Source organism: Theobroma cacao, chromosome 1, assembly GCF_053813885.1.
Source record: "Theobroma cacao isolate CCN51 chromosome 1, ASM5381388v1, whole genome shotgun sequence".
Taxonomy (NCBI): Eukaryota; Viridiplantae; Streptophyta; class Magnoliopsida; order Malvales; family Malvaceae; genus Theobroma; species Theobroma cacao.
This window is the reverse complement of record NC_142639.1, coordinates 42,567,885-42,595,084: the sequence shown is the minus strand read 5'-3', so window position 1 is coordinate 42,595,084 and position 27,200 is coordinate 42,567,885. Positions and strand designations below refer to the sequence as shown.

General features: G+C 37.9%; 5 protein-coding genes across 11 annotated transcripts; 3 read left to right on the top strand and 2 right to left on the bottom strand.

Moving 5' to 3' along the window:
* Positions 1 to 239: 239 nt before the first annotated feature.
* On the bottom strand, positions 240 to 5,032 carry LOC18614660 (SWAP (Suppressor-of-White-APricot)/surp domain-containing protein / D111/G-patch domain-containing protein). 5 transcript variants are annotated; one of them, XM_018126493.2, is made up of 9 exons: positions 4,842 to 5,032; positions 3,735 to 4,179; positions 3,004 to 3,130; positions 2,793 to 2,899; positions 2,340 to 2,483; positions 1,729 to 1,869; positions 1,443 to 1,625; positions 670 to 848; positions 240 to 509 (listed from the first exon to the last, which is right to left on the bottom strand). In XM_018126493.2, the coding sequence occupies exons 2-9, from the start codon at positions 4,150 to 4,152 to the stop codon at positions 483 to 485; spliced, it is 1,326 nt and encodes a 441-aa protein (XP_017981982.1). In that variant the 5' UTR covers positions 4,153 to 4,179; positions 4,842 to 5,032; the 3' UTR covers positions 240 to 482. The 5 variants fall into 5 exon arrangements, with proteins under 5 accessions (XP_017981982.1, XP_017981997.1, XP_017981978.1 ...); XM_018126508.2 differs by having other exon boundaries at positions 654 to 848; positions 3,735 to 4,196; positions 4,842 to 5,031; XM_018126489.2 differs by having other exon boundaries at positions 3,735 to 4,199; positions 4,842 to 5,030.
* Positions 5,033 to 6,150: 1,118 nt separating this feature from the next.
* AGL26 (tRNA (cytidine(34)-2'-O)-methyltransferase) lies at positions 6,151 to 9,177 on the top strand. The gene is made up of 7 exons (XM_007052512.3): positions 6,151 to 6,463; positions 6,547 to 6,647; positions 7,206 to 7,274; positions 7,394 to 7,452; positions 7,882 to 7,942; positions 8,031 to 8,084; positions 8,766 to 9,177. The coding sequence occupies exons 1-7, from the start codon at positions 6,286 to 6,288 to the stop codon at positions 9,042 to 9,044; spliced, it is 801 nt and encodes a 266-aa protein (XP_007052574.3). The 5' UTR covers positions 6,151 to 6,285; the 3' UTR covers positions 9,045 to 9,177.
* A 643-nt stretch (positions 9,178 to 9,820) lies between these two features.
* On the top strand, positions 9,821 to 12,312 carry LOC108660440 (FT-interacting protein 3-like). Its single transcript, XM_018126481.2, has one exon. The coding sequence runs from the start codon at positions 9,864 to 9,866 to the stop codon at positions 12,195 to 12,197; it is 2,334 nt and encodes a 777-aa protein (XP_017981970.2). The 5' UTR covers positions 9,821 to 9,863; the 3' UTR covers positions 12,198 to 12,312.
* An 8,478-nt stretch (positions 12,313 to 20,790) lies between these two features.
* Positions 20,791 to 22,442, top strand: DRT100 (Leucine-rich repeat (LRR) family protein). The gene has a single exon (XM_018129925.2). It carries the CDS (start codon positions 20,966 to 20,968, stop codon positions 22,061 to 22,063), a length of 1,098 nt encoding a protein of 365 aa, XP_017985414.1. The 5' UTR covers positions 20,791 to 20,965; the 3' UTR covers positions 22,064 to 22,442.
* Positions 22,443 to 22,590: 148 nt separating this feature from the next.
* Positions 22,591 to 26,855, bottom strand: LOC18614650 (protein gamma response 1). Of its 3 annotated transcripts, none has more exons than XM_018129923.2 (4): positions 26,661 to 26,855; positions 26,508 to 26,565; positions 24,807 to 26,063; positions 22,591 to 24,444 (listed from the first exon to the last, which is right to left on the bottom strand). In XM_018129923.2, the coding sequence occupies exons 3-4, from the start codon at positions 26,053 to 26,055 to the stop codon at positions 23,750 to 23,752; spliced, it is 1,944 nt and encodes a 647-aa protein (XP_017985412.2). In that variant the 5' UTR covers positions 26,056 to 26,063; positions 26,508 to 26,565; positions 26,661 to 26,855; the 3' UTR covers positions 22,591 to 23,749. The 3 variants fall into 3 exon arrangements, with proteins under 3 accessions (XP_017985412.2, XP_088663924.1, XP_017985411.2); XM_088807798.1 differs by having other exon boundaries at positions 26,508 to 26,552; XM_018129922.2 differs by lacking the exons at positions 26,508 to 26,565; positions 26,661 to 26,855 and having other exon boundaries at positions 24,807 to 26,070.
* Positions 26,856 to 27,200: the final 345 nt, after the last annotated feature.

Here is a 27,200-nt window from a genome sequence, read left to right as displayed (position 1 = left end):
TTGTTGCCGGAAGCAAAATCAGATGGCTCTTGGTCATTCTGCCTGCTAAATCCACAATACACAGAGCGGCTAATACGAAATTGCTGCCTTGTGCCTCTAGTGGATAGCCAAAATGGCTTCACAGCCAACCTATTCTATGCTGAATAATAAAGTTGGACCACCATCATTGGCCCCCTCTCCCTTCTCCTTGACACACGGAAAACCAGTTCCGGATAAAGTCATCACCAGAGGAACACAGCTTCCAAATCAAATGCTTTCACTTCCATACAAGGCAATCACCAGTTAACAGTCTATATATTGGGTACAAACACTATTTGTCATTAAACACTAAATAAAAGTAACAAAGGCAGTCTCCCTGGAAAATTCAGTCACAAACCAAAAAAATTAAAATAATAATAAAAATACGATAAGCATTTTTACTACATTTGATTCATTATTGCCTCCAACCAGCCTCCTCGAGTAGATTATCTTCCACAACTTCGTCAATAGTATGCCTTTCGAGGATTGTTCTGCACAAAGGACCAAATATTAGATCAAGACAAATATACCTCTACCACAATAACTTCTGCAGGAATTATTAACTATCTGTGGACAGTTGCCATAATAATTGCACCAAAGGCTAGAATCTTTATATTATAAAAAGGAAAACGCACAAGTCATATCATATACCAGAGGATTTGGTCTGTATCGATAACCAAGCATCATCCGTTTCTTATACTGCTCATATATATCATCCTCTGCAGTCACATCTCCAGGATGATGAGCACCAACCCCCAAATTGTTCATCTTTACATCACCAGCCATGATCGGATCTGAAATACCCTTTCTGGAGCCCCCTAAACCCTCACCTGAAATCCATACAGCAAAGGTATTAAACCTCTCACTTAAGAGAAAAATGAATGCGATGCATAACAAAAGCCAAACTTTTTTTTTTCCAAGGACTCAAATCATTGCAGAAACGTAACCAGAATCAGCACAAAAACACATAATCATATATGAAAGAAATCAAGCTTGCTTCACTAAACTGCAGTAAAAAGAGCTGAAAGTTAATTCACCATCTGAAGCAATCTCATTAAGAAAAATAAGGCTGAGATGCCTCTTCTAAGCTCACAGCAACAATCTAACTTACTTGTGGTGCTCAAAAATCTCTTCAAGCTTGATATAAAACACATCCTAGAAATAGTTGCTAATATACCACAAAGGTGAAATGAACAATAGAAAAAAAAATTCTAGCATTTGTACCAGCACTAGATTGAAAGGTAGAGAAAAGAAAAATTACCATTAAACATTTACATCCTTCATCCTTGATAATTTATCTTATCTCAATTCTCAGGATTCATTATTTAGACCAGAATTTAAATTTTGAGTTAGACACTGTAGGTTAACACAGGACAGAGATTTGAGCAAGCATAGAAGTGAGGCAGAGGGAGGATGAAAATCACCTTCTTTCCAACCCATTTTTGACAAAAGTTTATGCCCAACATTATCAGATTGAATCTTTGCCTTCTCTGCAGTCTCCCGTGCAGCTTTTTGAGCAGCAGCATCGTTGCAGGCAGCCAAAAACTTTTCAAGCTCTTCTGGTGGGATATAATCACCCATGTGATGACCTTTCTTCAAAGGAGCTCCTACGAAAACAGAATAATAAGAATGATATTAGCAGTAGGAAAAAAAACACCACGCTCATGCGAACACACAAGCAGACACACTTCAATCAGGATAAAAATTCACCTTGAAGGGAAGGAGGTGGAGGCATCTCATCTTTGGACTGCTTAGGCAGTCTCATCTTCTCTTCCTGAGCAGCCTTCTTCATGTAAAACTCCATCATTGCTATAGGATCTGCACCTGTTGGAGCACTGGATGAACCTGCAACTTAAAAGAGCATGGAAATATAACTCAGGCAAATAAAATTGTCCATTCATAATGTGTGTTGATATCAAAATCCAACAGCAAGGTAATAATACTCTAAAGTCGTTTATATTAAATTCACTCTAGAAGGACTATATAACGGAAAGTATGATTTATATCATTAAAAAGAATAGCCTGTCACAGGCATAGATCAATACTGAAATACAAGTAAATGAAAATAATAGTCATTATCAAAACCCAACAGCAGGACAATAACACTTCCAGATCAGTTTAATTAGCAGAAAGCATGATCAATATCCTTTAAACAGATAGACATAGAGGTAGAGATATGAAGGAGTTGCTTCACATATGAAACATGAACAACATTTATATCAAAGAACTTGATAATCCAAGATATTGCAAGCCGTACATGAAGGAAGGCCAAACTCACACACATCACATAAAAACAACACAAGTATCTCATGCATCATCACCTGCTCTTCCTGCTGACATCGCAGAAGATCTAGGCTCCTCATTATTCTCATACAAAGCAGAGGCAGGCATTTGATAACTTGATTGCTGCAGACCTGACCTAAGGGAGCTGCTTGTGGACTTAGTAGCTGAAAAGCTCATACCACCTGAATAAAGCAATAATCATGTCATTACAGAACGATCAGGCATATCATCTTCACATATTCAACAATCCCGTATTGTTAAAATTTGTGAAGCCAGTTCCTACCCTAATTGTGTATTAACAGTAATTCCAATCTTTATTATCTAGTGTATAACCAAAGATTAAAGTGACAAGCACAAATAATTGCAAAGGGAACTATTTACATCAAACAAACTTCCACAAAGAATTATAGTCAGAGCTCTAAGCAGATAACTTCAAAAAATTGCTACCTAACACTATGGTCAAGGGGGAAAAAAGAGATTGAGATACTAACCACTTTGAGGAGTTTGAGATTCCTTGTTCTGTACAAGAGCTTTTTCCTCTTCAGCAAGCCGGAATTCATAGTATTTGTAATCAGAACAGCTCTCATCAAAAAGGAATCTGCAAACATGGTAAAATATCAAACACACAAAACATAGGAACCAAAAAGAAAGAAAGGGAAAAAAGGAATCAGAACAAAAAGAATGATGCAAAAACAAACATACTTAAAAGGTGTGTCTCCAGGGTTTTTTTGCCGTGTAATATGCTCAAACTGCCTTCCATTTTTGGCAACAAAACTTGCTAGTTTGTCTGCAACTTTCTTCACATTGGGATCACTTGGGGAAGGTAGTGCTGCATATCACTTATAAAATTGATTAATACCGAGAGCATGAAGAAGAGAATGCAAATTACTCTTGTAGCAGGCGTGCCACATATTCCAAATCTTTCATTGAACATCTCTTTCCACCAATGTTGATTGGTACTTAAGGTATAAGCTGCATTCATGAGACAAGAAATATTCAAGAATGTTTTGCCCTCTTCAACCATCATTTTAAGATCAGAGAAGACTTATGGCCAGATGACTTAATAAATCACAGCAGTTAATAAGGGGGGCTATTTAACTTAGACATCTAGTAAAAATTTTCTTTATGAGAAGAGAAGAATATATAAGATTTCTGATAGAAGGAATTCTTTAGCTGTCTGAAAGATTACAAGTTAATAAAAAACAAAATCGTTCTAGAGTTCTGGTTGAGAAGAGGATATCACCTAGACCTCTATTTATGTCAGTGAGAATATGACAGCAAGCAAAATAAGTTAGTAATTCAAACATTCATGTGCGCATTCTAGTTGAAAATGTATCCCAACATTCAGCCTAAGTATGTAAATCCTTAAGGACCACCAGTCACCAACTGCCACATGACAACATAAGTACAAAATTTATAAAAGCAGTAATTACCAACATCCACTTGTTTTGATGCTAGTTCGGAGGTATCTGCTTGACACAACTTTTGCCGCTTTACGGGTGTGTCATCTGACAACTTTCCTGCATCTTGGTCCTCTTCATCCTCGTCTGCAGCCAACTTAACAGGAGGTGCCACAAGCTTTGACTTCTGTTTCAAGCTGAATGCAAGTTTGCCCCCAGAAGAAGTTTGGGAGGTCTTGCGTGCATCATTGTGCTTAAAATCCATGGAAATTTTGTTAAGAGCAATAGCAGGCTTGGGAGCTGAAGACCCTTTAACGATTTTGGGGGGTTTAGATTCCTCTAAAGCAGCAGCAGCTTTGTCTTTTTCATCCTTCTGTTGTTGAAGCTGTTTAAACCTCTCCATGAAGGAACCATCATTAACAAAAAGGCTAGATGGCACTCCTTTCTCCATTGGCTAAGAGCCAACAACACCTAAACACTGTTTACAGGAAGTCACTGCTGGACAAGTAAAGCTTCCAAGCTATTTAGATATCGCAGTGTATATTAAAGGTCTAACTGGTAATAATAAATTGGCTAAACGCAGATATGACACAAAAGTATGCTGACCCGTTAAACACGAAATGTCAAATTCACATTGACAAAAGCAGAATTGAGAATTAAGCCTCTACTTTTCAATAACCAAACATAATTACAACATCAAAAAGGCTTATATTCGTATATTCTCACTTCTCAATGACAATGAGCACCTGATCGACTCCTAAACTTCAATTTCGCTTTTCTTTTTTTCTTTCAAAAATTTAGCAATAATTATTTTCAACCAAAACATAATCTTCTTTTTAAACCTAGTCTTACAGATAAAATTACCCTATAATATATAAAGATATGTTAGTACTAGTTTCTGTCATGACACCCAACAAACAACACAATAAGAGCAGATCTAGGAAACATCCGATCCGCCGGAATACACATCCAACGGCCGTCGCATACGGCAGAAAACGATTTAAAATTTCTTAAATTCCGCACCACAAGAAACTCAAAAAGAGGAACAAAAAAAAGGATAACGCCGACGAATCGACGGTGGCGGCAACGACTTGACCAAAGAGGAATTGAAGAAAAAAAATTGAGATACATAAGGCTTACCTGGTGAGGAGAGAGCTATCGTCGTGTTGATCTGAGCCTTCCAATCATATAAACAAGAGAGAGAAAGGAAATTCTAATAATTTTAATTTTAATTTTTCTAATATATATTTATAATTGATGAAGAGAAGTCGGTTAGGTTTGCAATAGAAGAAGCGCACCCAGCAATGGTCGACGGGTCACCACAAAATACACAAGTACTTCTATTCTCGTCTTCTTAAATACGGTTTTATATATTTTTTTAATTTTGATTTTATTTTTTATTTTAAATTATTATCAATTGAAATATGAAAAAAAAATACTTTCTAAAAATCTTAAATGAATAAGTTTTCAATTATATTTTTATAAATATTTAGTTTCAACGAATAGAATACAATTTATTCATTAGCATTATTATATTAGTATAGATTATTATCATTATATGTTATTTTAAGTTATAAGTATAGTCTAATCTACTCTTTTACATTTTTCTTTTAGTAAAGGTCTAATGTATTTTCACGCTCACGGAGAGCATTTGATGTCGATTACACTTAAAGCTCCAACTGAAGGCTATTAAACCCATTTATAAAAATATTCTCCAGATAATAAACTTCATAGTATTAGCTTACAATAACATGAAATTGATTTTTATCAATTATTTGATTCATTTTAAAAGACCTTTAAATGCATTATTCTTATATTTTTAATCCGTGATTGGTAATATAAATGTTATATACTTATTTACTATATACTAAATTGAACATGAACACCATAGTTAATTTTATTTTATGTTGATTGGTTTAATTCATTTTTTATACATTTGATATGTGACATATATATATATATATATATATATAAATATCTATTTATAACTATTAATTGTTTCCATGAAACTTGATATGAAGCGTCGGTTGATTGTCACACGTGTCAGTTGACATGCATATATCACTACGTAATTGCCATCTCTTTTTATTAGACCAAAAGATGACGTGTCTTTACTAACTCTAAATTTCATAATTTCCAAAAAAAAATCCATAAAATGATATTAAATTTTAAATAAAAATTTATTACTTCGTACGAATTACACCAAGATTTTAACTTCTAACTATACCAAGATTTTAGCTTTAAATATTTTAATTTTTTTTATCTATAATAGTAGTATTTTTACAAAATATATTGAGTCAAGTACTTCTTTATAAAATTTATGAATTAAGATCATAGTAGGAAAAAAGAAAGGAGGGTGAAAAAGGATAATACGTAAAGAAAGGAGATATATTTGTGATATAAGAAATGTGGGAGGACGTTAATGCAAAAAAAGACGACTAAACAATCATCTACTCTGTTTCTCTGCCCATCTTCGACAGTCTGTCTGGTAATTATCCCAGAAAGCAGCAAGGCCAAGAGGTAACTAAAAGTACAAAGTGCAGAGAGAGAGAGAGAGAGAGAGAGAGGCAGAGACTGCAATTTAATGGAAAGAGGCACTCTGAAGAGCCTAAATGCTGTAACTGCAACCCCTCTCCGTTCCCATTTTTTAAGCTATAGACCTTCTCTAATCGCCTCTTTCTATGGGAATGGGGCTCAAAAACCCAAGACCAAGTTTCACCCTGCCCTCTCCTTCCAACGCCGCTCTCCGTTATGTTCTATGTGTAAGACCCTTCTCTTTCTCTCCCTCAAGTTGTGGTTTTTTATTCTTAAATAGATAAATTGACTACCTTTCTTGTGGTTGTAGCTGAAACAGGAAATGGAAACTCTCTGCCTGGTGGGATTGGCAAGGCTGTTTCTCAACTTTCTCAAAATAAACTTCTTCAAGTGGTGTTAGTTTCTCCTCAGGTATACTCTCTGTAAATTTATATCTCACTTGCGTTCAAATATATGAGAATTTGAATGTAATTAAAATCAACTTGTTTTGCCTGGATGTAGACTATTTCTTCCCATAGCTCTTAATTGCTTCCCATAGCTCTTACTCTTAACTTGTCCATCTGATTTGTGGTCTCGGATTCTCGACCAAAGTGCATTAAATTAGATAGTGTCTGGTACTTAACTCACAATAGCTCCTATTCTTTGTACCTTATCAAGTTTACGGTTTACACTCAATAGTAAAAGCTACTCATCAAAGTCTGTGACTGTGTGCCCACACAAATTAAAAACGGGATTAATGATTCTGAATTAATCCATTCGTCCGATTACTTCATTTTGAATTGTGCAGACAGTTTCCAGAATTTCCAGCTTCTGCTTTGTCTCCTTTTTCTTATTTCCTCCTCATTAAATACAGTCAATAAGTTTCCAAAGGGCGCTAAAGTCATAATTTCTCCATTTTCTTTTCTTTTGGGTTGCAGACAATCTCAATTTCTCAAGGCTGGCTCTGAGATTTTCTATTGTCCTTGGCAGATTCCTGGAAATGTAGGTTGCATTGCAAGAACATGCGCAGCATCAGCTGTGGGCGTACACCTAGTTGGGGTATAAATTGCAAGTTTTACTTTTTTTCAGCTCAATTTAATTTATTTTATTAATGTTTCCCTCTTTCATACTATTTTTACTAAATCTGACCATTTAAGATGCTTCTGTTGCTTCTTCAGCCATTAGGATTTAAGGTAGATGATACTAAACTGAAGCGTGCTGGACTGGATTACTGGCCGTATCCAAACATGTCTGTTCACTTTATACCATTTTCCCATTGATTATCCTCAATGATCTTCAATCTTTTTCTTTATATCCTCTAAATATCCACTGTTAGCTTTTAAACAACACAAGCATAAGCTGAAATGCACGGACAGTCTTTCTTTTAAGGTTCTTTTCTAGTGGGCAACTTCAGTGTATCAATATGCTGTTTGACATATATTTTTCTATTCTCATCTTTATATATAGTTAAAGTTGTTAACTGCTGAGCAAGACTTTTACATGCTTCATTCAGCAAAATAAATTAATTATTTGCTGACAAATTTTCAGATTTGTAGCCTCAAAGGTTTTCCCTATTGGCTTTATACACAACTCATGTGATCAACTTCATTTATCTTCAAACTTTGTATGGATGTCTCCTGTTTTCACCAATAACTTTGATGTTTAGATATGTTGTTGTTAGAGTACATCACTCATGGACAGAGTTTCAAGACTATTTCAAGCAACAGGTTTTTCTCTGTCCCAACAGTGGATTTAGAAAAGGTCTGCATCTTTTGTCATTAATTGCCTCCATATATTTTTGGTCCTATGTTGCAGGAAGGGAAAAAGAGGTTGCTGGCTTTTACCAAAAGAGGAACTGCAATTCATTCAGTATGTTTCCCTTTTTTTTATTCTCTATACATGGTATATGATTTCTGATTAAGATCATTTGTCATTCTAGAATTTTCTGTTTTTTGCTATTGTTTTTGTATGTTATACCTATTTCTTGTCTTGATATCACATTATGTCATTTCTCCATATTATCTTTTATGTTACTGTTAACTACTTGCAGTTGGGCTGGCAATTTTGAGATGTCATTAAGTTTCCTGGTCAATATTGCAGACTAGAATGCTATATGATGCACAATTTAACCTGCAAGCACTGCATTGCTATAATTTTGGTTAGTCACTTACACTCTAGGGCGCAGGCTCTAAATTTTTTGACCCTAGTCAATCAAAGACATTGAATATCCTGTGAGGAGGTCAAGCAAAGCTCTAAAGTTGCTCTATGCCATTTTCCTATGTTCAAGGACAGCCATCTAAATTGATGCTTATGATAATTCATTGGAACCATGGAGAGGCAATAATTGTAAATGGCATTTAAATAATGGCTAGTCTTTTCAGTTTGTAGTTCTAAAGGGAAGTCTGGTATGTCCTTTGCACTGAGTATCAGTATTTTTTTTGTACCTGCACTTCTGGTGACAAATATTCATGAAGTTATAGTATTTGTTCCTAACAGCTAATCTTAATCAAATATTCATGAAGTTGACTATAGCTTGTCATTGTTTTGCAGGACTTTTCATACAGAAAAGGTGATTATCTGATATTTGGTTCTGAAACTTGTGGCCTACCGCCTGATATATTGTTAGATTGCAAAAGTGAAACCTTTGGTGGTGGAACCATTCGGATTCCAATGGTTGATACTTATGTTAGATGTCTGAATCTCTCTGTGAGTGTTGGAATTGCTTTGTATGAAGCTTCTAGGCAGCTGAACTATGAGCAGCTTCAAGGGCCCTCTGGAAATTGTAGTGATACTGAACAATCATTCCTGACTGAGGATATTTTTGCTTAAATTTGTTGTATCCATCCAAAATTTTGGACCTCTATGAATTGAGATTTTTCATGGTGATCATGACTTTAACTGTGAGGGTGAGGAAGGGGTATTAAAGGAAAAAAAAAACTGCGCCCAATATTTTAACGACTCCTCCAAGTCTACTGACTTTCCTCTTACTCTTTCCTTCTAGGAACTTTCCAAATTGAATGCACTACGTATCTATATATTTTCCATTATTGCTTAACCTTGCATCGAAAGAAAAGTAGGGTTTGTGTTTGTCTCCTTCAACCTTTGCTCTTGTTCTTTTTCCAGGGTAAGCATTTCGGCCCTTTGTTTCTTGGGCTCTTGTTGTTTTGTAGTAGTCCTTATATAATTATTATTTTTGTAGTATTCTTGGTTGTGTTTTGCAGTCTTTGTTACGTGCTATGTTTGTAAATCTTCTTTGATTGCAAAAAGAAAAAAGGTTTAATCTCTATACAGATTAATTCTCGATCCTTTCACAGCATCAAACAATGAAATTTTCTTGTTTTTTACTCGCTCCGTTTCTTTCTCCTTGTCCTTGCTTCAGTGATAAGTAAGCATGTACGCACCAATAAGCGTAATTAATTTATAAATATGGAAGTGGAACTGTGAGAGTCCTAGTGTAAAACAACAGTTTGGACAAAAGCCTAAACTTCTATTCGTTCAAAGGCGTTTAAGTGGAACAGTGTCTCCTTGATGTGGATGAGGGGTGGGTTTTTGTCGTTCTCGCTGATATTGCAGTTTTGATGTAAGCATTCAGCTTTTCCATGGAATTCTCTTAACGGTTCATTCCCTCCAATTTGTCCAGCTTGAACAATGCCGCCAGAAGAAGAGCCAGACTTTTCTTTGAAGGAGACCAAACCAAACATTGGTGGAGGGAGAGTTTCCGGTGGTGCAAAGCTCACGTCCTCATTCGACCTCGTTGAGGAGACGCATTTTTTATTCGTGAGAGTAGTGAAAGCCAGAGATTTACCATGGAACAATGCCCGTAGCACTTGTGACCCATTTGTCGAAATTAAGATTGGAAACTATAGGGGAACGACAAAGTTCATGGAGAAGAAACCAAACCCAGAATGGAACCGAGTGTTTGCCTTTCGAAAAGAACGCATTCAGACCTTATCTGTGGATATCACCGTGAGACAAAAAGAATCCGTCAATGATGAGTTCATCGGTGCGATTAGCATCAGTGTGTCCGACATTCCTACACGTGTTCCACCTGATAGTCCACTAGCACCGCAATGGTATAAATTGGAGGACAAGAACGGGGTAAACATGGGCAGAGGAGAGTTGATGTTGGTTATTTGGTTCGGGACACAAGCTGACGAGGTGTTTCCTGATGCTTGGCATTCGGATGTAGCAACTGTCAGTGGTGAAAGCATTATAAATACTCGTTCCAAGGTCTATCTTTCACCTAGACTTTGGTATCTTAGAGTCAACATAATTCAAGGACAGGATTTGGTGACTCCAGATAAGAACAGGAACCCGGAGGTTTATGTTAAGGCAAGTTTTGGGAATGTGAACTTGAGGAGTAGAGTTTCGCAAGACAAGTCCGTGAACCCTAGATGGAATGAAGATCTGATGTTTGTTGCGGCAGAGCCATTTGATGATCCTCTGATTTTGACCGTGGTGGATAAACTGGGAAATAACAAGGAGGAAAGCCTGGGAAGGTGTGTGATTCATCTATCCAAGGTGTACAAAAGGTGGCTGCCTGAGCCAGTGGCTGCGAAATGGTTCAATCTCGAAAAAGTTTTAGTGGAGAAGTCGGGAGAGGTGAAGGAGCTCAAGTTTGCAAGTAAGCTTCACATGAGGATATCTCTAGATGGCGGCTATCATGTTTTTGACGAATCCATTCACTGCAGTAGTGATTACAGAGCAACATATAAGGCGTTGTGGACACCAACAATCGGGGTCTTGGAGTTGGGGATTATAGGTGCCAGTGGCTTGGTTCCAATGAAGTCAAGAGATGGACATAAAACTACTGATGCTTATTGTGTGGCAAAATATGGGCCTAAGTGGGTAAGGACAAGAACAGCAGTCGACAGTTTTTCTCCCAAATGGAATGAACAATACACTTGGGATGTTTATGATCCATACACGGTCCTCATGATTGGAATTTTTGATAACTGTCACCTGCATGGAGAGGACATGCTTGGGGGTCCAAAAGACCCGACCATCGGGAAGCTAAGGATCCGGTTGTCTACACTTTCTACCAATCGAATTTACACATATTCATTTCCACTTATAGCTTTGCAACCCAGTGGAGTGAAAAAGATGGGAGAAATTCAGCTGGCCATGAGATTCACATGCCCATCTTATACAAATTTACTTGCAGCTTACACAAGAACTTTGTTTCCCAAGATGCACTATACTCACCCAATGTCCGTATACCAGCTTGATAGTTTAAGGCAGCAAGCCACTCTTGTTCTATGTTCGAGGTTGAGCCGCACCGAGCCGCCATTAAGAAAAGAGGTTGTGGAATGCATGTTGGATGCAGGTGGTCAAATGTGGAGTCTGCGAAGAGGCAAGGCTAACCTTCAGAGACTTATGGCGGCATTTAATGTATTTGTGGAGGCATGGAAATGGTTTGATCAGATACGCAAGTGGAAGAACCCTGCTGCAAACGTTTTAGTTCTCTTGTCGTATTTGATTATGTTGTTCTGCCCAAATTTGATATTGCCCACACTGCTCAGCTACTGCTTTTTGATTGGGATTTGGCAATATAGGAAGCGGCCACGAAATCCTCCGCACATGGATATCAAACTATCTCTTGCAGATTCGACAAATGCTGATGAACTGGATGAAGAGTTCGACACATTTCCATCTTCTAGACAAGGTGATGCACTCAGAATGAGATATGATCGATTGAGAAGCATTGCAGGAAGAGTTATGATTATGGTTGGTGACTTGGCAACTCAAGGGGAGAGGTTTCATTCGCTGTTGAGCTGGCAGGACCCGAGAGCTACTGCTATATTTCTGGCCTTTTGTCTCATAGGTGCCATATTTTTCTACTTGAGCATGATTTCCTTGAAATATTTCCTCCTCTTTGCGGGCTTATATGTGATGAGACCTCCAAGATTCGGCCTTGATGTTCCTTGCGTACCCCAAAACGTCTTCAGGAGGTTACCCACGAGAACAGATTGCATGTTATGAGAAAGAAACTTTCATTCTTATTTATCTTGATGTTGCAGTAGTAGTCTTTGGTAATTTTGGACCCTCTTGTTGAATTTAAATGCCCTAAACCAGATTAAATAAGGATTCTCATGAAGATGATTTAGTATAACTTGAATATATGACTGGAGAATGAACTTCTTGTTTGCCAGAAGCCGTTGACGAGTCCTGAAATTCCCATTCCAGGAGCAGGGATTGGGATGGGATACTAGGTCTGGTCCTGGTTGGCCCAGTATCGAGTCTGTCTAAGGTTTTCGGCCCGATGCATTGGAGGCTACCCTGAACCATCCGATTCCGATGCTTCAAATAACTAGCTCCAAACCCAAATTGTTGGGGCCAAAATCTATGGGGTTACATGGAAATACCCATGTAACCCATCTAATATTTTCCATTTTTAGGTATGAAAGAGGGCAAAAAAGCCCAACTAAACTCTGCCTAATTTATCATAATGCAACACATTAACTAAACCAGGAGGAGGATTTTCTAAAAGAGTAGAGCCAGGGCCATAACTTTGATCAAGATTTGCCAGAAAATCTAATACTAATATATGACAACGGAATTAATCAAAAAGTAAAGGAGGATGGACATATTTTTCTCTTTGCTTTTTGTCATTTGAATGTGACGCCGGGGCGTTGTAAAGACACCTAGGCGTTATAAAAAACACCAATCATGGCGAGGTTGAAAACCCCACTAAGGTGAATCACCAATCTTGGCAAGGTTGAAAACCCCACTAAGGTGAAAAATAGCCAAAATCCCACTTTGATTGGCTAGGCCAAAGATATTAAACCTCTTACTCTTTAAAAGAGCCTAGAGAAATAAGCACTCCTGCTTAAGAAAATATTATTTATTAACTCTCAATTCTGAATGTCTCATAACTAAGCCTAAGGGTCCTATTTATATTATTATAGGCCCAAATCCTAATAAAACTCTACTCTTAGTTATCTAATACAATTAGAATAATTAATAAGAGATTTAAATAAAATAGGTGTTCTATTCCTAAATAGAACATGACTAGCTTAAAATCCTAACACAAGTAAATGAAGAATTTTAATATACCTATAATTCCTAAATCAACTAAAATTAACAAAAATTAAATTAAATAAAATATAATCCTAAACGCTCCTGCGTCATTCTTTCTAAGTTGGAGAAAAATCGTCTTCAAGATCCATATCTTCATCATGTTCTCCATAGTAAGGTGAAAGATCAGCTACATTGAAAGTTGCAGAAACTTCATAATCTCCTGGAAGTTCAATCTTGTAAGCATTCTCATTAATACGTTCCAAGACTCGGAATGGTCCATCAGCTCGAGGAGATAGTTTTGCACGAGACTTAGGAAAACGTTCTTTCCTTAAATGAATCCATACTAAATCTCCCTTTTTAAAACTAGCTAGCTTTTTGTGTTTGTTGGCTTGCTTTTGGTATCTATCAGTCTGACGATTAGTCTTCTCTCGAACTTCTTCATGAAGTTTCTTGATTTGCTTAGCACGTTCTTCAGCATCAGCACTAAATTCACGAGTAGTTGGTAATGCAGGAAGGTCCAAAGGACTAAGAGGTCGTTTTCCATACACTACTTCAAATGGACATCTTCCAGTGGTTTGGCTCACAGAGTTATTATAAGAAAATTCTGCTTGTGCTAATACAAGATCCCATTGGCGAATGTGTTTACCTACAAAGCTTCGTAATAAGTTTCCCAAACTTTTGTTGACTACTTCTGTTTGACCATCCGTTTGAGGGTGACTTGCTGAACTAAATTGTAAATGAGTTCCCATTTTCCTCCAGAGGGTTCGCCAGAAATGACTCATGAACTTCACATCTCGATCTGAAGTGATGGTTTTTGGAATTCCATGAAGACGCACAATTTCTTTGAAGTACAAATCAGCTATGTGATAAGCATCATCAGTTTTATGGCATGGCACAAAATGAGCCATTTTGGAAAATCTATCGACGACTACCATTACAGAGTCCTTTTGCCTTTGAGTTCTTGGTAAACCCAAAACAAAATCCATACTTACATCTACCCAAGGAGCTTCAGGAATGGGTAATGGTTTATACATACCAGTGTTTTGATTTCCAAGTTTGGCAATATGGCAAATACGACACCTTTGAATATGTCGGATGATATCTCGTTCCAGCTTGGGCCAATAAAACTTTTCTTTCACAAGAGCCAATGTTTTGTCTCTCCCAAAATGTCCAGCTAATCCTCCATTATGAGCTTCCCAAATAATAGATTGGCGTAAAGAACATTGAGGGATGCATAGTTGGTTACCTTTAAAAAGATATCCTTCTTGCTGATGAAATTGTCGATAAAGATGTTGGGAACTGGTCTTCCATATCTCACTAAATTCAGGATCTTTCTCATACAATTCTTTCACAACTTCAAAGCCAACAACCTTTAATTGTAAAGTAGAGAGGAGAGTAAGGCGACGACTTAAGGCATCGCTACTTTGTTTTGTGCACCTGACTTGTGCTTGAGGAGAATTGGAAAGGCTTGAAGAAACTCACTCCAAGCTGCATGTCGCCGATTAAGCTTGTGTTGGGAGTTAAGGTGTTTGAGGGCTTCATGGTCAGAATATAAGATGAATTCTTTTGGCAATAAATAATGGCTCCAATGATCAAGGGCTCGAATAACAGCATAAAACTCCTTATCATATGTTGAGTACTTCAATCTTGCATCATTGAGTTTCTCACTAAAAAAAGCAATTGGTCTTCCTTCTTGAGAAAGAACAGCACCAATACCAACATTAGATGCATCACAATCAACTTCAAACACCAAATCAAAGTTCGGAAGTGCAAGCACTGGAGCTTTAGTAATCTTTTCCTTCAATTCCTCGAAGCTATGTTGTGCCTTGGTACTCCATATAAAACTATCTTGTTTGAGGCATTCAGTAAGCGGAGCAGCAACAGAACTAAAGTTTTTGATGAAACGTCGATAAAAAGAGGTCAATCCATGAAAGCTTCGAACATCATGAAGTGACTTCGGAACTGGCCAATTGACAATAGCATCAATTTTGCTTTGGTCCACTTCAATCCCTTGGTTTGAAACAACATATCCTAGGAAAATAACTTTGTTGGTCATAAATTCACACTTCTTTAAGTTAGCAAAAAGCTTTTGCTCTCGAAGTACTTCAAATATCTGCCGTACATGTTCCAGATGTTCTTTCTGACTTTTACTATACACCAAAATATCATCAAAATAAACCACAACAAACTTCCCAATAAAAGGACGGAATACCTGGTTCATTAGGCGCATAAAGGTGCTGGGTGCATTAGAGAGGCCAAAAGGCATAACTGTCCATTCATATAGCCCATCACGAGTTTTGAATGCAGTTTTCCATTCATCTCCAGGTCGCATTCGAATTTGGTGATAACCACTACGCAGATCGATCTTGGAAAAGATAATAGCACCATGTAATTGATCCAACAAATCATCAAGTCTAGGAATGGGAAAACGATACTTGATGGTGATTTTGTTCACGGCACGACTATCAATGCACATACGCCACGTTCCATCTTTTTTTGGAACTAATAAAGCAGGAACAGCACAAGGGCTAACGCTTTCTCTTACCAAGCCTTTTTCCAAAAGTTGTTTGACTTGATGTTGTAACTCCTTATGCTCTTGCGGACTCATGCGATAAGCAGGCTTGTTTGGAATTATAGAACCAGGGATGAAATCAATGGCATGCTGAATATCTCGCATTGGTGGCAGTCCATGGGGTATCTCTTCAGGTACAACATCACAAAACTCTTCAATTATGGGTTTGACATCTTTGGACAAGGGTGAAGATACTTCATTCTCCTCACAAACTAATAAGAGGTATAAAAGACTTGACTTACGAAAAGCTTTGTTTAAACCAGACATAGTGATGAGTGCTTTATCTTTCTCTTGTTTCTTTGGGCAATCTTCTGGCTTTAATGGAGTCAACATAATTTTTGCTCCATCCTTAATGAAGGAATAAGTATTTTTGTATCCATCATGGTGAGCTCGACGATCATATTGCCATGGGCGTCCTAACAACAAGTGGCATGCGTCCATTGGAATAACATCGCACCAAACTTCATCTTCATACTTATTTCCAATAGAGAATTGAACACAACAACGCTTTGTTACCTTAACTTCGTTTCCTTTTCTCAGCCATTGTAGCTTGTAAGGATGAGGATGTACTTCAGTTTGAAGTTTCAACTTTTCCACCATGTAGTTGGCAATAACATTTTCACAGCTTCCACTATCAATAATGACATTATAAACCTTCCCTTGGGATGTGCACCTTGTATGGAATATATTATGACGGAGCCAACTTTCATCTTCTGTCAACATAGCAGTGTTAAGGTTACGACGTACAACCAGAGCTTCTCCATGGTCAGCAGAGACTTTTTCTATCTCTTCGTTGTTGAATATTTCTAGCTCATCATCTACTTCTTCAAGGCTAGGTTCTTCCATGACTTCTTCTTCAATTAAAGAGATAATTCTTCGATTTGGACAATCAGAAGCAATATGCCCAAATCCTTGGCATTTGAAGCACTTTTTGTTGACATTAGGAGCACGAGTAGAAGTAGTCTCTTTATGATTTATAGTTTTGGAAGAGTTTACCTTTGGAGGTGGAATGGTTGCCGAACTCTGTCTCCCACGGTTTGAAGTGGAATCTTTCTGTCTAGATGAACTCATTGAGCTTTTTCGTAATTGTTGTTTCTCAACCTTTAATGCTAATCTGATGACATCATTTAGGTTCCAATATGGTTGTAGTTGAACAACATCTGCAATTCCAACATTAAGACCCCCAAGATAACGAGCTACAGTTTGTTCTTCAGGCTCATGGACATCGCACTTCATGTGAAGTTGCTCGAACTCCATTGTATACTCTTCCACCGTCATTGTTTTTTGCCTCAAGTTATGAAATTTGATAAAAATTTCTTGTCGATAATGCTCAGGAAGGAACTTACGCTTGAGTTCTCGACGCATCTTATCCCATGTTCTGATCTTGTTGCGGTCTTCTCTTTCTCGTTGTCTTTTGAGATTTTCCCACCAAATAGAAGCGTATTTCTTCAATTTAATTGCCACAAGCTTCACACGTTTTTCATCGGGAATATCTTTGAGCTCAAAAACTCTTTCTATTGTGTAGAGCCAGTCAAGGAAGTCATCAGGATGAAGTCTTCCTTCAAATTCAGGAATGTCGACTTTGATTCCCAAATCTCTGGTAGCAGCAGTTCTCAAGCGACGAATAGGTACTTCTTCATCAGAGGACAAATTTTGATGAAACGGGTTGGTGTCATTCTCTTCATCACTAGAGTTGCTATTGTTTATTTGAGCATCACGTCTTGCGAGTTGCTCTTGTAATTCTTGAATTTGCTGACGTAGTTCTGCAATCTCAATCTCGTGATCATCTCTTTGACGATTTTGACGTCTTGGCGGCATTTTATTTTATTTTTTTTTTGGTGATGTAGAAAGAAAAAGAACAAAAAAAGATGATGATATAACTATAAAGAAATAAAATTACCCGTACAGGGAGTATCGAAACTTGACAGCGAATCTGAACTTATGCAGCGAATAATAATCCTCCCGCTCTGATACCAAACTGACGCCGGGGCGTTGTAAAGACACCTAGGCGTTATAAAAAACACCAATCATGGCGAGGTTGAAAACCCCACTAAGGTGAATCACCAATCTTGGCAAGGTTGAAAACCCTACTAAGGTGAAAAATAGCCAAAATCCCACTTTGATTGGTTAGGCCAAAGATATTAAACCTCTTACTCTTTAAAAGAGCCTAGAGAAATAAGCACTCCTGCTTAAGAAAATATTATTTATTAACTCTCAATTCTGAATGTCTCATAACTAAGCCTAAGGGTCCTATTTATATTATTATAGGCCCAAATCCTAATAAAACTCTACTCTTAGTTATCTAATACAATTAGAATAATTAATAAGAGATTTAAATAAAATAGGTGTTCTATTTCTAAATAGAACATGACTAGCTTAAAATCCTAACATAAGTAAATAAAGAATTTTAATATACCTATAATTCCTAAATCAACTAAAATTAACAAAAATTAAATTAAATAAAATATAATCCTAAACGCTCCTGCGTCAGAACGCACTTGAAAATTTTACGAAATGGCATTTTTCCAAGCCGATCGACCTGTAATGGAAAAAGTAAATGTGTTAACAACCTAGCTAGCTTAGCTACCCAACCCAAGGCCAAGATCTCATGCCTCTGTTCTGCTCTATTCACCTTAAAAATATAATTCAACGTCTCATCTCATGCCTCATTGGTGGTAGGGTTTGTCTGTCCTTATTTGCATGTGAGCGCTTTGAATCATGTCCTCGGGACGACACCATCCCATGTTCTCTCCTCAGCTCCGAGGGACCATTGTTTAATCTGTGTGTCGGAGGTTGGACCAGTGTAGCCACGTGGCTCCTTACCAACCTATTGATCTTTGACACCCCTTGTCAAATCCTCAAGGTTGATCAGCTTCAAGCAAGCTTACTCTAATATATATATCTCATTTGTGCTGATGCCCGCCAAACACATATAAAATATATGATGCTTATTAATGTTACATATACAGGAGTAATTGATAACGACGATGATGGATCCAAGTGCGATGGATACGAGTAATAATGACAAATGATATTGTAATGATTTCAGAATAAGAAGTTGGGGGGTTTTACATTTAGTTAATTGGGCTGCAAATGCCCCTTGCTACTTGCTTCATCATTAACATTTGCCTTCCTTAGGCGCTCACCACACGGTCTATCATTGAGCTAGAGAAAACCAACACTAGGTGGGCAGGAAAATGGAGCACAGAAAGAGAACAAAAGTGGCCTCCCAAGTCCCAATCGCTCTAATTTCTAATTTATAGGAGATCTATCTTCAATTATTACCATATATAATTCATGCTAGTGGTTCTTTCTTTTAACTACGGAAGCTTGCTTGAAATCATCTTGGTTTGCTTTTGGTATCGCCATCATATATATATATGCCACTGTGAAAGACAAATATTGCAGACTGCAACGTGAAATATGGGGGAGGGTAGATCTTACTGTGCATAAAGCAACTCCAAATCTTATCCCAACAGCTGCAGCTGGAGCCTGGACCCCAGGTGACTGACCACTTGCATGTGTACTTTAAATAATGTATGGATACATCGTCGCCGCCGCTGGCCTTAAAATGCCCGAACTCCAAAGGATGCCCACACCTTTGGTTTCTGACGATATGGAAAGTGAGACATTGGCCTAATTACAATCTCATCGATCTCATGTGTAAAACAAGTCATTTCATCCCACTTTGTGAGCTGGAAACGAAGATAAAAGGCAAACCGTAATAAAGGCTTTGCACACTTTCAACCAAAACGAATACAAATACAAACTAATTGGCATGCAATGGCCCTTCAAGCACATGTATATGATAAGTTCCAGTAATAACCAATCAAATCATATATATAATTAAGAAAGAAAAAGAATTGCAAATACAACAGGTTCATGATCTAAACAATATTTCAAGTTACCAGAGTCGAAGACCCCAATTATTAGCTTGGAATTAGTGTTTCTTTCTTCCTTTTTACATTACATACATGCATACATACATATTTCGACTCTCTTGATGTTCTGGAAATTATATAGCTAAAGGGCAGATTATATACACCGGCCCCGCCCTTGTTTTACTTAGTTCATAGAATGCAAAAAAGAGTAACTTTTCAATCATCAAAAGGAAGAATTGAGTGCTGAAATCATGGTGGGGTTGAAAATAGCAACGACAACCGCACCATGCCCTAAATCAATCTTGATTAAAACGTTTTTTCCCCATCTTTTAATTGGTGAAAGAGGATAACAAATTTGAAAGGAAACATAATGATAAGGTAAGAGGGGACCCCTCTAAATTTGGTTTAAAGAATTACCCTCGCATTGCATGAGTTACATTAACTTCGGCTCTTTTCGATATGGGGACGACCGAACTTGAGCGAGGCATGCATGTGACGTTGAGCTCCAAGTTTTTCCACATTTTCTATTGATCATTCCTACTATAAAATGTGACACTCATAATCCTCAAATCTTGGCAACACTGATATCAACCCTTGTCTCTGCCACGAGTAATTGCCATAACACATGAATCCTTAATTAATTTTCACCTTGAATTAATTAATTAATAAATTCTATATATTCTACCATCAAGAGAAGGGTCGGAATTAATGTATGTATATATAGTTTGCATATCGATTCTTCACCATTTAATACATGTTATTATTAATTCTTAAAATTAATTAATTGTTGTACAATATATATGAAATTAAGAGTATGTATTAATTAGTGTTTGAGACAATGTGATCCAAAAGTTCATTCATTGCATTTTACAAGTAACAAATAAGTATTTAAAGTTGTAATTGAAGTAGCTAGGAAATAATCAATGATGAATACTAGTAGTAATAAATAAGGGAAGGGAGAGTAAAACGACCCAACCACCCTCTTCAATGCCCTCCATTATCAACTTACTATTTCAAGAATGTTTCGTTCGTACATCTCCATGTGCTGCGTTACCAATTAACATAACAGCAGTACTAATTACCTAACCTCAGCTCCCAAAACCTGTATATAATATTTCCCTAATCACTCCATTTTGCAAATCCTCTCCTCACTGTCTTTCACCCTTCCCTTCTTGCACTTTCTCTTCATCTTCATTTCTGTTTAGACCCAAAAGGCAAAACCACATTTTTCATACACGAACAAGGAAAGGGAAAGCATTTCGTAGACGCTGAGAGAAATGGGGGTCTCCACGGCCATAGTTTTGTTGGTAGCCTTCTTTGCCGCTGTTAATGGCTGCCCTCCGTCTGACCGAGAAGCTTTGCTAGCTTTGAGGTCGTGGCTGAAGGAGCCGTACTTGGGCATCTTCGACTCGTGGGAGGGCACCGACTGCTGCTCCAATTGGTATGGCATCAGCTGCGACCCGACCACTCGACGAGTCACAGACGTTTCCCTCCGAGGCGAGTCGGAGGACCCCATTCTCCAAAAAACGGGACGCTCAGGTTCGGGCTTCATGTCGGGTTCCATAAACCCTTCCATTTGCAAGCTCGACCACCTCACCACTTTAATCATTGCTGACTGGAAAGGCATCAGTTGGGAGATCCCTCAGTGCCTGGCTTCCCTACCCAACTTAAGAGTGTTAGATCTTATTGGCAATTCCCTTTCCGGAAAAATCCCACAACAGATAGGGAATCTCCAGAAGCTCACTGTCTTGAACCTCGCAGACAATAAGCTAAGTGGAGAGATCCCAAGCTCCTTAGTTCAACTCTCCAGTTTAAAGCATCTGGACTTGAGTAACAACCTTTTGACAGGGGAGATTCCTGCCAACTTCGGCAACCTCAAGATGCTTAGTCGTGCATTGCTGAGTCGAAACCAGTTAACCGGGAACATCCCCAGTTCCATAGGCAACATGTATAGGTTGGCTGATCTGGATTTGTCATTAAACAAGTTATCGGGTCGGATACCGGAGCAGTTGGGGACAATGCGGGTGCTTTCCACGCTGAACTTGGATAGCAACATGATTAAGGGTGAAATCCCGTCGGTTCTGTTGGCGAATACGGGCCTGGGGATTCTGAACTTGAGCAGAAACGCTCTTGAAGGCAACATACCTGACGTTTTCGGGCCCAAATCGTACTACATGGCGCTGGACTTATCCTTCAATAATTTGAAGGGTCCTGTGCCTAAGTCCATATCGTCGGCAAAATACATCGGGCATTTGGATATGAGCCATAACCATCTTTGTGGGCCCATTCCGTTGGGATCACCGTTCGATCGTCTTGAGGCATCATCTTTCAACAGCAATGATTGTCTGTGCGGTAACCCGCTCAAGACTTGTTAATCCATGTTGCCTTGGGGTTGGTAATTTCTTTTCTTTCCTTTTATTTATTTTTCGGTTTTATCAATGGAAATGTGATGATGTAAAAGTAGGTCTAAGTGTGGTTAATTATACTTTTTTTCTTCCTTTTAAGGTTAATCTCATGTAACCATTTTTAAGGTCTAATATCCTGTACTGTCCGATCCGATCCGATCCTATGTATATCATATGTAAGGGTGTTTTAATTAGTTGAATGGAAGGGACAAAGATTATTGCGACAGCCGCGTTGCGGATGCACGTGAAGAACAGCCAAAAGCTTTAAGCTTGAGATGGTGAAATATCATATCTTGTACTAGTCTACTTTATTTGGATGCAATACCATTGAGCTACTGCTAGTTATAAAGTTGTGTTGGGATCCTGGACAAGATGATTTTAGTTTCAACAACTCCTGGGCAGGGTTTAATTATTAAGTATAGAGGACAGACAATGTGAGTTGCATGCACGTGATTGAACGCATAAGATTCACAAAAATATTCCAAGATAAAAAGAAATGAGCTGAAAAGATGTCCAACTTTATATTGCACTTTGAACAAGTGGTTGGATTGGAAATTGGGATGCTGCTCCACTTGTGAAAATGGAAGGAATTTCAGCAACTAAGCCATGTCCGATAGGAAAAGGAGGTGATACAGCAATGCCGATTCCCTATATTTTTAATCGCTTTTGGTTGCCCCCACCTCCTCTCACATCCACATTAACTTTCGGCATACTATAGAGGAAGAACCTGCCATGCAATGAATGTATTTATGCTCCCAAAACTAGACAATTAGCAGTCCAGATTCCTGGAACCCCCACACAGGACCAATGGAAATGGTCGGATAATGCATTCGGTCAAGTCTCAACCTTCCTCCATAAATTCAGTCAAGGCGCCTCCCCACCCTCTATCCTTTTAAACCTATCTTTCGGCAGTCACACCCCTATCAAATCCTCGACTTTCATCCACTCCAACATATTACTTCTAATTCTCTACTTGTCTTGGGTGTGGTATTTTTCATTCAAAGCAGTACTTTTTGGCAGGCAAGTTTAAGGCTTAGGCCCCCAAAATTTGCAAAACTTCTAGTAAACCATAGAAATTCTGGAGTTGGAAATATAACTAAAAACTTGCAGTAAATCTGAAAAACTATAAACATAGTACATTTGGCTTCAAAGAGAACACTAATTGATGATTTCAAAATGCCTTCCCACATATCACTTCAAGATATACTAAATCGGGATGTTCATCAGATCAACTGTAAAACTCACACCTAGAAAGGAAGACAACAATAAATATATCAATCCTAATCAGTTCACTAATTCCAAGCATTCATTTCTTTTTCAATGTCTGAAATGAAGGACGCATGCATAAAGATATTTATTTTGGGTGTTTCCTATTGGTTTGAAATAGGTTATAGGCAATAAAAGCCTAGTAGCATCTACAACAAATTTGACTGGCATCCCAAGCATCTCCCTCCATGTTCTATCTACAACCTAAAACTTTACAGCAAGCATTCACGCCTTCTCTACCAGTAACATTCATTCTGCTAATGCTTGAACGGTTACTTCATGCAGCCAAGGTAGCTAAAATTCTAGACTTACAGACTGAAGTCTGAAATATGCCTTGAATGATTATTAAACCTAAATGAAAACTGCTTAGTTAGTCTTGAGCTCAAGAAATCACATTTCAGACTCAAATCCAATATTCCAAAATCCCTCAGGAGTCATAGGAGGAACATACTTATATCGGTGCCTCGATACACCATCATGATGCTCACAGCGGAAATTCTTCTTGTGATCTTCATTGTCCTGATCTCCATTATTAAGAACAGCATCATAGAATTTCTTACATTGATTGCATTCAAATCCTCTCAACTTTTCCCTGTCTGCTTTCTTTCGTACTGGTTCCACATACTTAAAACTTCCTTTGTCAGCCATTTGAAACGGTATCTCTTGTTCTTGTGGCCTCTTGTCAACACTAACATCCTGTGTCTCATCATCTGAGCTATCAACATTCATGTCTTCCCGAACTGGAAGACCACCAGCTTCTTCCTTCATGGCTTTCTTCAAGTTTCCTCTGATATTCTCAAGCGGAGTATCAAGAAAATCATCATGGGGATCAGGCCCAGCTTGGCACTGATGGGACCTAGTATCTCTCCAACCAGAAACAGGTCGCTTTGTACCAGCTATAGGATTAGATTTCACACTTGAGGGACATTTTTGAGTGGGAAACCTGGAAGTAGGCGAGTGGGAGCTAGAGGTTTCAACTGATTTGGCCCCTTTCCCATCCTCTAAGGCAACATTTAAACCAACATCCTTCATTCCTTTAGTGTCATGAGCAATCATTCGAGTATTTAAAATTTTATTTTCAGCATCTGCAATGGGGTACAAAAGAAAGTAGCTAAGAAAACTCTGACCAATCAAAAAGGAAAAAACCAACAGACATAGCTGTGGCAGCAAGTTTTTTGCTACATGTTGCCTCAAATTATTGGGCATTTCTAACAGACAAACTCAAACCATAAGTCGGCAAAACCACAACGTATACTAGTGCCTTTCAAAAAAAAAAACAATGTACACTAGCAAAACTAGACCTCAATAACTTGAGAGCCTTGAGCAAAGAAAAAGAAACCTTGTTTTAAAATAATCTAGCAATTATCAGCAAATAACTAGGATGATCAAGCATAGGCCTAAATAGAAGTCAAAATAAATAAATTAAATAGAAGCAGCAGAAACTTGCCAAGAGAAGGTTTGGGATTGTGATGATGCCTTGCTGAGTCACTCTCATCTTCCAGTTTATTTGGGAAAGTCATATTCTCCGTAGTAAGGCCATTCTTTCTGCAGAGGAAGTTATATTGAGATTTTAGCCTTTTGTAAGCATCAAGGAGGTCTCTTTTTTTCTTCTTCTCAGCCATCAAGTCAGCGGATTTTGATTCAATCTGTTTTAGTAACTTTTCATATGAATCCCTTTCTTCAGTAGCATCATCACCACTTTCTCTAAGTTTGGCCTGCAGTTCATTCACTTTCTCTTCCAGAACTTTTACTTTGGCCAGTAGTTCTTTCTTTTTCTCCTGCTCCTCTAACTGTTGTTTATTCTTTAACATTTCTGAGCCTTTTAAATCAATTTGTCTAAGTAACTGCTCCTGCAATTTTCTTCCTTCCTCAACTTCTTTTGTCTTCTTCCTATGTACCACATGGAGTTCATCATAACTCTCCTTCAATTTCTCAAAATTGGCCACAACTAGCTTCTTCTCATTGTTACAATTGATCAGCTGCTCTTCATTATGCATAATATCAAAGGATTGCAATTCAATCTTTTTAAGTAGATTTTCCGACAACTTCTTCCCGTCAGCAACTTCCTGAGTCTTTTCTCTAAGCTCCTGCTGGAGTGCTTCAACCTTTTTCTGCAGGCTGTTCAGATCACTCAGAAGCACATTTGTTTTCTCTTCATGCTCTTTTACTTCTTTATTCTTATTAGCTATGACAGAGGCTTTTGTCTGAACCAACTGCACTAATTTGTTCTGCAATTCAATTCCCTCATCAACTTCCTTGGACTTCAGCATAAGTTCCCCTTTTAGCTCCTCAATTCTGTTTTCTTGACATCTTAGTTTTACAAGAAGTTGACTCATTTTCTCTTCCTGCTCCTTTACTAGCTTTTCCCTCTCAAGCGTGAAAGAATGGTTCTCTTCAAGGGCCTGCTTTTTTTCGAGTTCAAGTTTCTCTATTTGGAGTATGAACTCATTTTCCTTCTCCTTCCATGCATCTTCTGCAGCTTTCTTGATCTCGGTGTATATTTTCTGCAAGCCATTGGATTTTAACTGGAAATTCGGGTAGAGCTGGCTGCAAAAGATATACTCTATCTGAGAAATTCTGTCCTTTGCTTCCTGAATTGTAGCTACTAGTATAGTGCTTAACCCAGAGATATACTTCACACTATCGCTGTCAATGGGAAGCCCTAATTTTGGAGATTGTTCAAGGTGCCCCTCCATTTCTGGATCTAACATTACAAGAACAGCCAAGTCATCATTGTTATAGTTCAACACAAAATATTGTAGAGAATTTTACATTTAACAAGGCATTATTGTGAAAGTGGAAAATCCATTTCCAACAATAACAGACTTATTCAGCAAAAGACTTAAAAAATCCTCTCCTTTGATTTTAATATTCAAAGTTTTCCCATGGAATCTATAAGCTTGAATCCTTAATATCAACTTTTTTTTGAAGAAAAAAAAACAGAACATCGACAAGTACTAAAAAATCCAAGAGACGACATAAGACCAAAATGAGATGAAATATAGAGTGGGAAGTTAAACACCTGAACTTCAAAGAAAAGGACATGAATTCAAACTCTTTAACAACTATTTAGCCAAACTAGCTAGAGTTAAAACCAATCGTACACGATAAAATGTCAAATGAAGGGATAAGGGCAGAAATAGCTTACCTTTGTTGCAGACGAACTGCTAGCGCAATTAGCTCCGCAATAAGCCTGAAAAAAATAACTAAAAGAAGAATACAAGCACAACCAAACATGAAACTCAACAAAATGCATTGAAATTACGAAATTGGGAAAATTGGTACCAAAATCACAACTTACTTTAGCTTGAATCCAGCAACCAAACAACAAAAGAAAGCAACGAATGGCCTTCGCCTATATCAACATAGAAACAAAAATGTCTGCGAAATCGTACAAATCCAGAAGAGAGGAAGTTCTGAATGCCCTCATTTTCCTTGGGAACAAAAGGAAATGACTTAAAACAAACAAACCAAAGAGAAAAGGAGATTAAAAATGCCTTGGAAAAATAGATAGGTGCGGGAGTTGGGAGTCAAATTTGTGTTGAGTCGCAGTCCCGCGCCGATTTTGTAAGCTGCTGCTTCCAAAGCTTGGCGGGGAAGCCTTTTGGAATTAGAATGAGGCGCTGGCGCTGGATCACAGGCCCAAATGACTGAAAAGAGCACTCCTGGACCTTTGATGGGCCTTAAATATCTTTTTGGCCCACCTTGACTCTTTTTCTTCTATTTTTCGACTTATAAATTACAATGCTTAAAATCGTTGAATATGTATTTGTAAATATTAACAATTTAGTAGGGGCAGCAATAATAAAATTCTATCTTTGATAGTTTTATCGAGCGATTA

Bases quoted from the DNA above. Each gene is read 5' to 3' on its own strand.
- LOC108660440 (XM_018126481.2), top strand. From the start codon at position 9,864: ATGCCGCCAGAAGAAGAGCCAGACTTTTCTTTGAAGGAGACCAAACCA.
- LOC18614660 (XM_018126493.2), bottom strand. From the start codon at position 4,152: ATGGAGAAAGGAGTGCCATCTAGCCTTTTTGTTAATGATGGTTCCTTC. The intron at 3,131-3,734 runs GTAATTACTGCT...AGTGATATGCAG, and splicing joins ATCAAAACAAGTGGATGTTG to CACTACCTTCCCCAAGTGAT. The intron at 1,870-2,339 runs GTGATGATGCAT...TGCTCTTTTAAG, and splicing joins GATGTCAGCAGGAAGAGCAG to TTGCAGGTTCATCCAGTGCT.
- AGL26 (XM_007052512.3), top strand. From the start codon at position 6,286: ATGGAAAGAGGCACTCTGAAGAGCCTAAATGCTGTAACTGCAACCCCT. The intron at 6,464-6,546 runs GTAAGACCCTTC...TTGTGGTTGTAG, and splicing joins CTCTCCGTTATGTTCTATGT to CTGAAACAGGAAATGGAAAC. The intron at 8,085-8,765 runs GTATGTTTCCCT...ATTGTTTTGCAG, and splicing joins GAGGAACTGCAATTCATTCA to GACTTTTCATACAGAAAAGG.
- LOC18614650 (XM_018129922.2), bottom strand. From the start codon at position 26,070: ATGTTAGATCCAGAAATGGAGGGGCACCTTGAACAATCTCCAAAATTA. The intron at 24,445-24,806 runs GCAAGTTTCTGC...ACCCCATTGCAG, and splicing joins CAATCCCAAACCTTCTCTTG to ATGCTGAAAATAAAATTTTA.
- DRT100 (XM_018129925.2), top strand. From the start codon at position 20,966: ATGGGGGTCTCCACGGCCATAGTTTTGTTGGTAGCCTTCTTTGCCGCT.